At 49.8% G+C, this 14,076-nt stretch overlaps 1 protein-coding gene across 1 annotated transcript in view; it reads right to left on the bottom strand.

Moving 5' to 3' along the window:
- WTIP (WT1 interacting protein) overlaps positions 1-14,076 on the bottom strand; it is an 89,713-nt gene that overhangs the window by 46,397 nt on the left and 29,240 nt on the right. Inside the window, exon 2 of the mRNA XM_071567327.1 lies at positions 9,295-9,396. Coding sequence (XP_071423428.1) covers positions 9,295-9,396 — 102 coding nt within the window. The remainder of the gene's footprint in view (positions 1-9,294; positions 9,397-14,076) is intronic.

Below are 14,076 nucleotides of genomic sequence, written 5' to 3'. Positions count from 1 at the left end.
ATGTGTTCCAAAAAACCACTTCAAATGTGCAAAAGGGAAGGCAAGAGAAGAAAAAAAGGAAAGGTTGAACACCCAAGAGATGTGGGTTTCAGATAAGACAATTGAGACCTGCAGATAATAAACACTGATAAGGAAAGAGGGAAAGTTCAGCAAATCCTGTTACATGAGACAATAGGTGACATTTCAAACCCACAAAACTGTGCAAGGAGGTGATTAGTTTCTCTGGGGTTTTATAGAAATTAAAAACAGAGGCAGAACCCTTGTTAATTAGAGCATGGATTTGTGCTTTATGTGTTTTCCAACCCCTGAAAGGATCACAGGTGCCGTCAGTGATTGGTTCCACACTATGAATACACAAATATTATGGCAGGAATACATCCATGGTCAGTCCATCAGCACAGAGAAAACTTTCCATCATGAGTTGCCAGGCAACCCCCACCAATTAAAATAACCATCAAAAGCCACACATTTCACGCTGGAATCATTAACAGCAGAATGTAATTACAACCTTTCAAGGAAACAAGGAGACAGACACAAACCACCAGACAACTGCTGATCACATACCCTCTGATCAGCAGAAATTGGGAGTGGAAATGTTTCCTGGTTCCCTGGTGGTCAGTTGCCCATCCCCACCAACCTGCCCTGGGTGTCAGTCTCCAGCTCTAGCACAGCCCAAGCAGCCCTCAGAGACACACAGAGTGACACTCTGTGCTATACACACCCCCACAACCAAAAAAGCTTTGAGCACACCCATCTTCAAGTATCTGAGATGTCCCCATGGAAGGAAGGCCCATCAGATGAGCCATGCCTAACAGAATGGGTTCTCTCCTGGAGCTGAACTAACTTAATTTCAAGTAGTCACAAAATTGAAGACATCTCATGACATAACAGCTGACCCAGCAGTCCAGGCTGCAGAAGGGACACAGCAAAGCACTGTCCCTCTGAAGGCCAGCACACAGATACCTGGGGCAACAAACAGCAAGGCAGAGAAACTACACAATGCCTCCTAAAATACAAAACCCAACTAACTAAATTCTAAATAAAGGAGCTGGATAGAACATGGTGCTAATAACACCAAGGTTGTGGGTTTGATCCCTGTGTGGACCATTCACTTAAGAGCTGGACCTGATGGTCCCTGTGGGTCCCTTCCAACTCAGAATATTCTGTGATCCCACCTCAAACATTTCTGATGACCCTTCCACCAGCCCATTGTTTTTCTTCTCCTAAAGCCTGGCACATTATCAGACTAACCACGGATCAGGATAAAGGAAACACTTTTTGACTCATCAGTACCCAAAAGTACTTGGGCTCTTCCATGGGCTGGTGTCCAAGTTTGACACTTAATTCCCAGAAGATCACATTCCTTTGCTGAGACTCATGATGGCTCAGTGTTGCCCAAGGTGAGCCCAGACCATGTGAAGCCAGCTGCTACCTCTGCCACCCTCTGCCAGTCCCTGCAGCCAGCACCTCCCTCTGCTCAGCCTGGCACTGGGGTGGGCTGGGGCTGCAGTGCACACATCTGCAATGGCCTGGAACTCCCTGCCTGTGTTACATGGGAATCGTGGGGCTGAGCACAGGCTGCAGCTCACCCCAGAGCAGAGGGTGACTCAGGCACAGCCCTGGCCTCCTGCAGATTGGAAGTTCTCTCCTTGACACGTCCAGACCAGCCACAGCCTCACATCAATGCTCTGCTCCCTTCCCACAGCCAGCCTCCCGCAGCCCCTGGCTCTTCCCGTGAATCAGCCCTCCAGGAATCTGCCCCACATGCCTCAGGACCTGCTGCCAGCTCCAGGCAGGGCTTGAAAGCCACCAAACACTCAGGTGGCCGCAGCTTCCCCCCCAACGTGGGGCTGAGACGTGGATGAGTAACCACAGGAGTTGTGCAAGTCAGGAGAGTCAGGGAGGAACCTTCCCACACACAGCCCTGAGCCAGCCTGGCTGCCCCTGGGCACAGCCCTGCCCCAGCCTGGCTGTCCCTGGGCACAGCTCTGCCCCAGCCTGGCTGTCCCTGGGCACAGCTCTGCCCCAGCCTGGCTGCCCCTGGGCACAGCCCTGCCCCAGCCTGGCTGTCCCTGGGCACAGCCCTGCCCCAGCCTGGCTGCCCCTGGGCACAGCCCTGCCCCAGCCTGGCTGTCCCTGGGCACAGCCCTGAGCCAGCCTGGCTGCCCTTGGGCACCACGGCACAGCACTGAGCCAGCCTGGCTGCCCCTGGGCACAGCCCTGCCCCAGCCTGGCTGCCCCTGGGCACCACGGCACAGCACTGAGCCAGCCTGGCTGCCCCTGGGCACAGCCCTGCCCCAGCCTGGCTGCCCCTGGGCACCACGGCACAGCACTGAGCCAGCCTGGCTGCCCCTGGGCACAGCCCTGCCCCAGCCTGGCTGCCCCTGGGCACCAGGTAAGAGCCCAGGGCTCTGGCAGGATTACAGACCAAAAATCCCCAAACTTCAGCCGGCTCCAGTCCAACAGTGGGTGGTTAGAAAATGGCAGGGCAAAGTGCAAGGGCACCGGTGACCCAGCAGGCTGGCACTGCGTGGCAATGCTCCACTCCCAGCAATGCCCATGGGCTCCTCACCCTGCAGTGCTCCTGCATTGCTCCCTGATGCCCAGAGGAGCTGCACAAAGCAGCTGGAGGAAGGTGAGCAGGTACTGAACCTCCAGCTCAGTCACTGCAAAGTGAGCCATGAGGGACCGAGGGGTTAAAAGCCACTGACACAAACACATCCATTTGTATCACTGTGATTACCAATTCTAACAGCATAGAGCTCATAGATTTGACACTGAATTGTGTTTTATTTTATGTGAAAATCACATTCACAGACAATTTAATTTAAGGCTATAAAGCAAGTACTGGCAGTGTGCAATTTGGATGCAGCAACTCATGCCAAACTTAAAAATATACTGTGGGGACAGAACAAATATGAATTGAAAATGAATCTTCCACTGGGAATTTGGGTATTTTAAAAATTCAACCAACTGCTGATAAATATACACTGTAGGGACACAGCTGCCTTAAGATGTTCTGTGCATCACTACCACCAAGAGCAAACAAAGGTTCAATTGGGGCAGCAAATACACAAAAGAGCATTTCCAGGGTCACAAGGACCTTCTCCCTACAAGCTGGGACACGAGCAACCTGCTGTTAACAGACATCTCCACCCAGCAGCTCTGAGGCCTCAGACAGGAGGTTGGTCCAGGGGGAAAAGGCAGGTTTGTCCATGACCATGACCCAGGTCCCCTTGGACATCAGCTGGAGAGCAGGGGCTGGCTCAGAAGGGCCCTACAAAGCTCATTCCCTGACGCTCTCCTGTACCCTGTAAGCAACAGAGAACAAACTGATACTCCTCCCCGTTAAGATTTATCTTACTGCACCACACTCATTGCCACTGGATTAACATTTTCAGCCTGAAAAGATGCTGTGGACAGCATTATGATCTGCAAACGGAAGGCACCTGATAAGTTATCTTCTTTAATGAATATCAAACAGAGCCCATTAATTCCTGCAACTGTTAACCTGCACTTAGATCACACAAGCAATCTGGCACTATAGCAATTATTCTCCTTCAAGAAATCCTGTCCTGCTCTGAAATACTATCAAGAGGAATTAGATGATGAGCTTTTCAGGCAGACATTTTTCAGCTCTTGTCTTCCACATAAAAAAATCTGCAACTGAACTCCTGCCAAAGCTAAGATTTTACACTTAACAGAAGGGACAGTGCATGTTGTTGCCTGAATTAATATCTGTTATTTAAGATTCACAAAGCATGCTCACATATGAGTAATTCGACATATTTAAACACATCTAAGTGTTTTGCTGAATCAAGGCCTAAAAGAGGTTCTTCTGGTGTCAGGGCTGAGAGAAAATCTACATTTAAAAACCATCCTAACAAGCTTCAGTTGTTTTCTCTAGGAGATTGTGGATAAAGGTCTACATTCAACTCCTTGATCCCAGGAAACCAGATCACTTTAGCTTTTACCTTACCTGAAGAGAATTATCTGACCTCTGAAAGGGAGCTATTTGAGGGGCATGGCTCTCTGCAGAAGGCAACAGGGCTTTACACAGAGATGTGGCAAAAATCAACCAGCAGAGCAAAGTTCTGAGATGCTGCACTTGCTCAGTTACAGAAACAATGCTCAGCTGTGCAGAACCCACTACACACACTGGAGAGGCAGAAATGTGGCACATAAAACATGCCTGATAGGTCATTTACTTTCCCTTTCTATTTTTCTTTTCACCCCATGTCGCTGGTGAAATTTCCTTTTTTGGGGGGAGATCCTGAACAACTCTGAATCAACATTACTGAATTTTCCCCCAAAGTTACCAGAATGTGGGAAGACAATGAAGAGATTTACCACCTGAGCATTCTTCCAGAACATCTAAAGGGGACAGAAGTCTCCTGTTTTTCTACTGTGTATCTGAAGTATTTCCTCATTTTTCTGTGTCCTCAAGAACCAGTCACCATTCCTGCAGGAATCCCTCCCAGGAATCTCTCCTTCCATCCCCACACCTCCACCCTGGCAAGGCTGGAGACCTCACGGAGGTGCCCATGGGCATAATTTTGGTTTTCCTGCTCATCACAAGGAGCACAAACCCTCCAGCACTGGTGTGGTATGTGATGGTGGGAGAGCAAAAGGACAGTGCTGGAATCTCCCTGTGTGCTCCCAGGAGGGCACAGTGTGGGCTGTGCTGCCACACAATGCCCTTGTCACCCAGGGCACCCTGACAGATGGCACCTGGCACTGACACCGAGGAGCAGCTCCAAGAAGTGCCTAAGAAAGGGCTCTGACTCGGGCAGAATTTCCACTTCTGTGCACAACTGCACTTGTCTTTGCTGAGCTGAAAACACTCACTTGCCAAGAGATGAAATGAGGCCTTGGAGGCTCCATCACTCATTATCACATTTCAGCCTGAGTGGTCTCCAAACCACAACTTTTCCCAAGGGTCTGAAATACTATTTTATTTATTCTTTAATTGTAGCTGGTTAAATATTGGGCCCTTATCTAAATCAGATGTCTTCAGGTACAGAATTATTATTCTTTGGTTATTAACTTCTTCTACAGCCATTACATGGAAAGTAGGACTGGAAACTGTAGGTCATTGTTATTTTGGGGAAAAAAGAAAGGCTGTCTCATGCTCTTACTCTCAGATTTGTAAGTTGTACTGGGTTGGTGTGGGCAGGTGTGGGTGGGGCAGGGCAAGAGCCCCTCTGGGAGAAGCTGCCAAAGCTCCCCCAGGCCCAGCAGAGCCAGAGCCAGACGGGGCCAGGACGGACCCACCGCTGGCCAAGGGCGAGCCCAGCAGAGATGGGGCAGCTCCTCTGGGGAACATGGAGAGAGGGGCAAATCCCTGTGGAATTGCAGAGATGGGGCAGCTCCTCTGGGGAACATGGAGAGAGGGGGAATCTCTGTGGAATTGCAGAGATGGGGCAGCTCCTCTGGGGAACATGGAGAGAGGGGGAATCCCTGTGGAATTGCAGAGATGGGGCAGCTCCTCTGGGGAACAGGGAGAGAGGGGGAATCCCTGTGGAATTGCAGAGATGGGGCAGCTCCTCTGGGGAACAGGGAGAGAGGGGGAAATCCCTGTGGAATTGCAGAGATGGGGCAGCTCCTCTGGGGAACACGGAGAGAGGGGCAATCCCTGTGGAATTGCAGCTGGAGAGCAGTGGGAATACAGGAGAGGGGCAGCCCTGCAGCCCCCAGGGCAGGGCAGGGCAGGGCAGGGGCAGGGGGTGCCCCAGGCACAGCAGCTGAGGGGCCCCTGCAGCCCCAGGGGAGCCCATGGGGAGGCAGCTGTGCCCCTGCAGCACAGGGGGGGCAGGGGGGCTCAGAGACCCTCCTGCAGCCCCTGGAGGAAACCCTGGAGCAGGGCATGGATGCCCAAGGGAGGCTGGATCCCATGGGAAGCCCACGCTGGAGCAGCTCCTGGCAGGACCTGTGGCCCCATGAGAGGAGCCCACGCTGGGGCAGGTTTGGGGGCAGGACTTGGGACCCCACAGGGACCCACTGGAGCAGTTTGTTCCTGAGGGATTGACCCCATGGAAAGGACCCAGCCTGGAGCAGTTTGTTCCTAAGGACTGATCCCATGGAAGGGACCCACTCTGGAGCAGTTTGTTCCTAAGGACTGATCCCATGGAAGGGACCCACTCTGGAGCAGAGGAAGATTCTGAGGATCCTCCCGCTGAGGAGGAAGCAGCAGCAGAGACAACATGGGATGAGCTGAGCACAGTCCCCTTCCCCCATTCCCCTTCACTGCTCAGGGATGAGGCACAGAAAGCTGAGAGTAAAGTTAACCCAGGAAGAAGGGAGGGATGAGAGAACATGTTTTAAGATTTAGTTTTTATTTCTCATTATCCTGCTCTGATTTGATTGATAATAAACTCCCTTCCCGCAGCCAAGCCTGGTTTGCTGTGTCAGTATCTGGTGCCTGATCTCTCCCTGTCCCATCCCCACTCATGAGTCTTTCACTGTATCCTCTCTGCCTGTCCAGCTGAGGGGGCAGTGACAGAGTGGCTCAGGTGGGCCCCTGACATCCTGCCAGGGTCAGCCCCACGTCAGGAAGCACAGGAACTGGTGCCCAGCAGCCGTTTCAGGTGGAGAGAACCATCTTCCTTCTCTCCTGTCAAAGTCTCAGAAGGAGCACTGGTGTGTGTTGTGACCTCTTGCCTAACAAAGATCATTAATGAGCACCCCTTTACCTAAAGCTCAGCTCAACTTAAAACATTCTGCAAAGGGACATTTGGTTTTGATCTGAAAACAAAGAAGAAAAGAGAATCTGCCACTTCTCCTGCTATTTCATTCCAGCAGTTAATCATCCTCATTGCAGAAAAACTGCCTCTGATTCCCTATTTGTGTAATTTCAGCCTCCAGAAAAGATCTCTCTTGTGTTTGTCTCTGGTACATGAGACCACTTTCTAATGCTGTTTTATGCTTGAATTATTTACAAGCTCCAGCCTATAATTTCTGGTACCCAAAATACACTGGTCTCTCAGCCTTTAATCCTCTATGGAGGTGCTTCTGGACCCTTTCTCCAGTCACCTTTGTCCCTTGAGAGGTGGGCACCAGAACTGCAGTACAGGATTCTGCCCTGGGTCCCAGCAGTGGCACAAAATTAACTCCCTGTTCATGAACTGCAGCACTGTCAGAAGTTTCCATTTGGTTGCTGCACTCAAGGGGCAGTTCCCACAGACAGAACCTGCATGCCTTGGTGCCCAATCTGGATCTACTGGCACTGCCCTGGATCACTCCATGGGCTGCACAGCCCCAAATGTGGTGAGAAATGAAGTGTTAATGCAACACCCTCTTTCCAGTTATGCTTATTTTGATACTCCTTCAGAGCTGAGTGGAGAGGAAAAGCTCTGCCTTTGGCTCACACTTACATGTAGCTGAGCTTGAGCTTTGATCAGGTGTGTTACCTGCACTTGGGCACTGCTGCCAGGCCAGCAGCACGTCCCCTCTGCAGTGCCCAACGTGAGAATAGCCCACACATCCCCCTTTGCATGACATTGTGTGAGAGGCAGAAGGAAATCCCAGCCCTTCCCACCTGTGAAACCTCCTGGTGGGTGATGGCTGGGCCTTCCAGCCCAGGAGCAGCACAGAGGGAGGCTCAGAAGCCAACCTGGAGCCCCGTTTCCTGCGTGTGGTGACTCACAAAAGCTGTGAATCACCAAGTTCCAGGGCACTGTGGGGTGGAGACTCATGGACATGTCTCAAGTCGCCCTGTGGTAGATGCACACTGGCCACACACACCTCGCCAGAACAGTCAGAAAAGCTTGTTGTGCTTTTAAATAATCAAATTGTGGTTGTATTTTGCTGCTAAAATACATTTCTTGGCCCTCACACACTTTTTAAGGAACAGAGTGACCTGCACACATCTCCCTGTGGTAGCAAACATGCATCCTGACTCCTTCAGAACCACATTTGTGCCTCAGAGAGGAAGCTGGAATTCACCCATGCAATTAGGTGAGGGTAATGTTGGCAGGGAGTGCACAGATACTATCCACTATCATATTCTGTAATCCTCTGCTGAGCAGGATGCTGTGCACTTTGGGAGCCAACAAAATAGCTACTCATTCACTGTCAGACTTGAGCAAAGTCAAGAGCAATCCCTAAAGGTTTGAGATGAGTTCATCCCCACATCTGGTAATGGTCCAGAGTCATTTATAAAGGTCACTAAACTCTACATTCAGGTTGCAGGTTTATTTAAGTTGGTATTTATCTCTGTCTCAGGAGAAAAGACAACACTTCTCCTTTCACAAGTGAACTTTACAATGGTCTTTTGATTATCAACTTACTTGGTTCTATGCCAATAATCTTTGACTTTTTCTAATCCTTAATTAATCCTTTTTATAAACAATTTCTGCTCAGCATGTTCTGCTCAGAGTGAATCTTTTGCTCTGTATATGTACCACAACAAGATCTTCCACATCCAGGCAAATATTTTCATATTTTAGGAACCTAAGTAAATGTGTGTATAAAAAAAGGAAAATTACCTGACTCCTGCAAATTGAGCTCTCACACTTCCCTTGAGCTGTGGGAATTTGTGAGCTCTCAGCAGTTACAGACAAGACCCTGAGGAGACTCCCACTCAAGTTCACAATGCCCAACTTAAGGCAAACACTACTGAAAGTGCTGCCCTGAATTTTCCATGTCCTGTTGTCCCTGGCAAAGCCTTGACTTTTCCAATCTCACACAGAAACATCACTTCCAGATTAAAAGGGAAACCTAAAAAGGTCCTGAGACCAGCAAGGAGGAGACAGTGATTTCCCATCCAGTTTTTCCCTACAAAAAATAAAAATCCTGTAATAGCATTAGGTATTTTAACTTGCAGTTCTATTAGTTCTTGTCCCATTCAAGCATAAGAAAACAATTTTTGAGTGCTGGGTATACACAGAAATGACAAATACAAATGCTTGACTAGAGTTGCATTTGCAAATAGAAAGTGACCAAAATACAATTTTGGCTGCACAAATCTGACCCCTTTTTTCATAAAAACGATACATGAGCATTACAGTTCCATAAACACAAGTGATTTAAAGCTTGTAACAGCCAGATTGGAGCCATTTTGTAAATGCAGCCCTTAAAACACCCAAACACTACTTTTCTGGGCTGCTGCTTAGGAAAACACCATTGAACACTTACAGATGGCAAATAAAAAACAACTTTGGAAGCTGGAGTCTTGTGTGGGAATTTTGCCTGTAGGAAGCAGGCAAGATGAGGTCTCCCTTTGTACAGTGGTTGCTGGAGGAATATGTATCACAAGAGGAAGCCACAGAACACGGCAGGGCAGATCTGACTTACCACAAGAGCAGCACGTGAAGCAGTTGGTGTGGTAGAGGTTCCCCATGGCCTGGCAAGCCTGGCTGGCTCCATACACACCTTTGCCACACTTTATACAAATACCTGCAAAGCAGAAAGAGAATCACAGTTAAAATCCTACAAACAGCTCCAGGCTGTTGATTCACAACACTCATGATGCCCCACCAGCCCTAAATCAATGAGCTCCTCACAGATTCAAGTACCCAGAGAGCAGCAGGAGGCTTGGGCAAAACCAGTGCCTGGCAATGAACCCAAAAGGAGGGCGGGAAGTCTCTGCTGGGGTTTCAGTGCATGGAGACCAAGGTTGGCTGTGCAGAGGGGGCAGGTGCAAACAGAAAGGACAGAAAATCCACGTGCTCTCTGCAAGTAACTCTGCTTGCCCAAGAAATAATTCAGAGGGACCTTCACAACTAAGTGCTCCACCACATTACATTCAACAATCAGTAGTAAGACAACAATTCAGTCCAAACCCCAGAGGTTTCTCTTCTCCCCTGTCCAGCAATGCAGCATCAGGAGTGCTGGTGCACAGGGAAAGCCACACAGCACTGGAAGGTACCTCTGTCACATTCAGTAATTTTAACTCTGTGAACAGAGTTTGTGACCTCCCAAACACACCCTGGTATCTCCCAGCACAGAGGAGCAATTCTCTCTTCCTCATGGTCTCAGGGCAGGAGTTCTGCTTGAGTGGGGTCAGAAGGTCCCCTTCCCTGCCCACGCTGCTCGTGGCCATGCCAGGGATGGCTCCAGGATGTCCTCAGGAGACCAAAACCAACACAGCGCTGGCAGAGCCAGTGCTGAGCTCCACACATGGCAGGCTCATAGGGCAGGTCATGGTTTCAGTAAGCTCTACAGAGAGAGGGGTTGGGGGTGGCTTGGGTTTTGGGTTTTTTGACAGCTGTTTCCTCACAGTTACAGTTTTAAGGGTCTTTTGCCTGTGCATTTATTTCTACCTATGCACAACCTCTTTAAAGTAAAACCAGAGCAAGGAGATAATTCAAAGATCACTTTGGTTCTGTATCCTGTGAAGAAGAAACGAAACTCTGGAGAATCCCTGTCCTTCTGACACGTACTCAGAACTACTGATTTGTAAGTTTTTATAAGGTTACCACTGGTGTCTATTGGACTGCAGCAGGACAGGACATCTCAAGACAAGGCTGTGTGATCTTTTTTTAAATACCACGGGAGAAAATAAAAATTGAGATTTTTTTACCTCACACAACTCTAAGAATCTGCTGAGTCCCATGTGCTGTTTGAGGCCCCATTTCTAAAAATGCATGCACAAGCTTGGCATTAACCATTGGCACCAACAAAACTGCTAATAAACCCCAGAGCCCAAGAACTCGAGAAGATACAAAATGGGCTTTTATCACCCAGAATTCTCCCCTGCTGTGCTGTGAACATTTTATACACACACATGGAAAATACAAACATGAGCTCTTTGGGTGACAATTACCATATTATGAACTGGGATCTTTCCCATGGGAGACAGAACAACACAAACTTCTCCAGCATGAGTCCTTTCCATGGGTTGGAGTTCCTCACAAACTGCTCCAGGCTGGGTCCCTTCCATGGGGTCAGTCCCTCAGGAACAAACTGCTCCAGAGTGGGTCCCTTCCATGGGATCAGTCGCTCAGGAACAAACTGCTCCAGAGTGGGTCCCTTCCATGGGATCAGTCCTTAGGAACAAACTGCTCCAGGCTGGGTCCCTTCCATGGGGTCAATCCCTCAGGAACAAACTGCTCCAGTGGGTCCCTTCCATGGGGTCAGTCCTTAGGAACAAACTGCTCCAATGGGTCCCTGTGGGGTCCCAAGTCCTGCCCCCAAACCTGCCCCAGCGTGGGCTCCTCTCATGGGGCCACAGGTCCTGCCAGGAGCTGCTCCAGCGTGGGCTTCCCATGGGATCCCAGCCTCCCTTGGGCATCCATGCCCTGCTCCAGGGTTTCCTCCAGGGTCTGCAGGAGGGTCTCTGAGCCCCCCTGCCCCCCCTGTGCTGCAGGGGCCCAGCTGCCTCCCCATGGGCTCCCCTGGGGCTGCAGGGGCCCCTCAGCTGCTGTGTCTGGGGCACCCCCTGCCCTGCCCTACCCTGCCCTGGGGGCTGCAGGGCTGCCCCTCTCCCGTATTCCCACTGCTCTCCAGCTGCAATTCCACAGGGATTCCCCCTCTCTCCGTGTTCCCCAGAGGAGCTGCCCCATCTCTGCAATTCCACAGGGATTCCCCCTCTCTCCATGTTCCCCAGAGGAGCTGCCCCATCTCTGCAATTCCACAGGGATTCCCCCTCTCTCCGTGTTCCCCAGAGGAGCTGCCCCATCTCTGCAATTCCACAGGGATGAGGAGCTGCCCCATCTCTGCAATTCCACAGGGATTTGCCCCTCTCTCCATGTTCCCCAGAGGAGCTGCCCCATCTCTGCAATTCCACAGGGATTCCCCCTCTCTCCATGTTCCCCAGAGGAGCTGCCCCATCTCTGCAATTCCACAGGGATTCCCCCTCTCTCCGTGTTCCCCAGAGGAGCTGCCCCATCTCTGCAATTCCACAGGGATTCCCCCTCTCTCCGTGTTCCCCAGAGGAGCTGCCCCATCTCTGCAATTCCACAGGGATTCCCCCTCTCTCCATGTTCCCCAGACGAGCTGCCCCATCTCTGCTGGGCTCGCCCTTGGCCAGCGGTGGGTCCGTCCTGGCCCCGTCTGGCTCTGGCTCTGCTGGGCCTGGGGGAGCTTTGGCAGCTTCTCCCAGAGGGCTCCCTGCCCTGCCCTGCCCCGCCCCACCCACACCTGCCCACACCAACCCAGTACAACACCTGCTCCAGTCCAGTGCAGCATGAACACCAACACCTCTCTGGTGTGCTCAAGTTAAATGGGACACTGTCTAGTGTATATAGCACTAATTCCAACACTTAAATGCAAAGACCATTCATGAAATCACGGGTTTCTTGGTGTTCATACTTTTAATTCCCTCATTTCAAGTCAACAATGGAGATTAATCTTTCATTCAACTATCTCAACATCCTGGCACAAGGTTGCTATTTTAGACCGTATTTTGTCAAATTAAATGACAATTTAAAAAAGAAATTAAATCTAAAAATTATTACTTTCAAATGTTAAACCTGATTTCACTATTTTAGTGAAGCAACAACTATAACTTTAATATCAACAGCTACCAACATCTCAAGCTAAACCTGTAATACAACCAGCTCCCAGCTAGATCCATCAGTTTAGTGCAATGTGTTAAGAAATGCCAGTCCTTAGGCTAGCTCAGCCCTGACAGGAGAAATGGCAGTTTCAGAACATTTGTTGCCTTATCCAAGGCTGCTAAGTCTATTTGTTTACTTATAACCAAATGTTATGGAAAACATCTGCTATTTGCCATGAGTTAATGGTTAACTGGTTATTGATTACTGTGGGCACTGTGATTGGCAAAGGTGCCCTGTGAGCAGCAGCTGCAGAATCAGTCCCAGCAGAGCTCCAAACCTGCCCTCTGTGCCATCACATGCTCCGAGATGCCCAGCCAGGGCAGGAGGGGCTGCACAGGGAATGTAGGGGACACACAAGCCACCCCTCACTGCTGGTACACACCTGGTGTGAGTTTGGTTTGCTCTTGGTGGGGCAGAGAAAAACCCTCCCAGAGCTCCCCAGTACCTGCACAGCTTCATGCCCACCTTCTCATGCCAACCATGTAACCAGGGAGAGGCAGCTGTTTATGGTCTGTGTGACTGTGAGGTTATGCTGAGGAACCTCTAACACCCATGTCTTCCAATTTACACTTCATGCTACTCAAAGAAGAGCAGAAATGCACAGGCTGTAATTCTCTGGCATTTCTGTCTATAAGGTTTCATGCACAAATCTACTACAGCCAGAACTGCTTTGATAAATGAAAGTTATTACCTCATTTCTTTACCATTGCTCCACTGAACCATCAGAAGCAAAAGAAGGATTTATTGTGGATGTTAAATTAGCATTGGCCTCTCCAAGCAAGTGATTCGTTAGGAGCAGCTGTCAGTTTGTTAACTTGTTTTCTCTAAGAAACTAGTCATTAACTCCAGGAATGAGTGACCACAGAGGTGATTAGCATGGTAAAAAAGCCTATGTAAAATTCCAAAAGTGTATATTGGAAAATATATCTGCAGCTGCAGTGTGAGTAGTGTGAGCTCATAAGTGCCAAGGAAAAGCCCTGACTCCATGGCTGTGCAGGTCTGGTTTTCCACCAGTCACAGCCCAGGCTGCACACTGCAAGCTTGTGAAAGCCCTGACACAAGGGCTACATCACTTTTTTCCCCCTAGATTTAATTCCAAAGCTTGTTAAACCGCCCATGAAGAATGTTCTGTTACAGAGCAAGCATGTCTTATTTCTGACACTTGACATGACTTCAGATCAGCCACTTCAGCCTTTATACCATTCCCTGCCCCTCCCAACACCTCTGTTCTAAGTACTCAGCTGTACCTCCAAGCCCTTTAACACAGCAACTCTTTCCATCCAGTTCATCAGCTCTCTATGGAGCTGGTGTCTCTCTTTAGCTAGAAAAAGATGTTACAAGATGCTGCATATCCCTACAGTTTGCACAAAGGTGGCTGAGAAGCACAGTCCCAGCATTCCTTGGCTGTGGTGAAGAGGTGTTTGCATCCTCACAAAGTGTTTAACCCAACAGGAGAGACTGATCACACACACCCTGTGGAGCACAGACCACCACCAAATATATATGAGAAGGAGCTCCCAGGGACTCCCTGCTGGAGGCAGCTACAGCACATGGCCAGTGCTCCCCACACCTTTAA

This window comes from Pithys albifrons, chromosome 12 (assembly GCF_047495875.1).
Source record: "Pithys albifrons albifrons isolate INPA30051 chromosome 12, PitAlb_v1, whole genome shotgun sequence".
Classification (NCBI taxonomy): Eukaryota; Metazoa; Chordata; class Aves; order Passeriformes; family Thamnophilidae; genus Pithys; species Pithys albifrons.
Note: the sequence above shows the minus strand (reverse complement) of the source record. Positions and strands in the feature narration are given on the sequence as shown.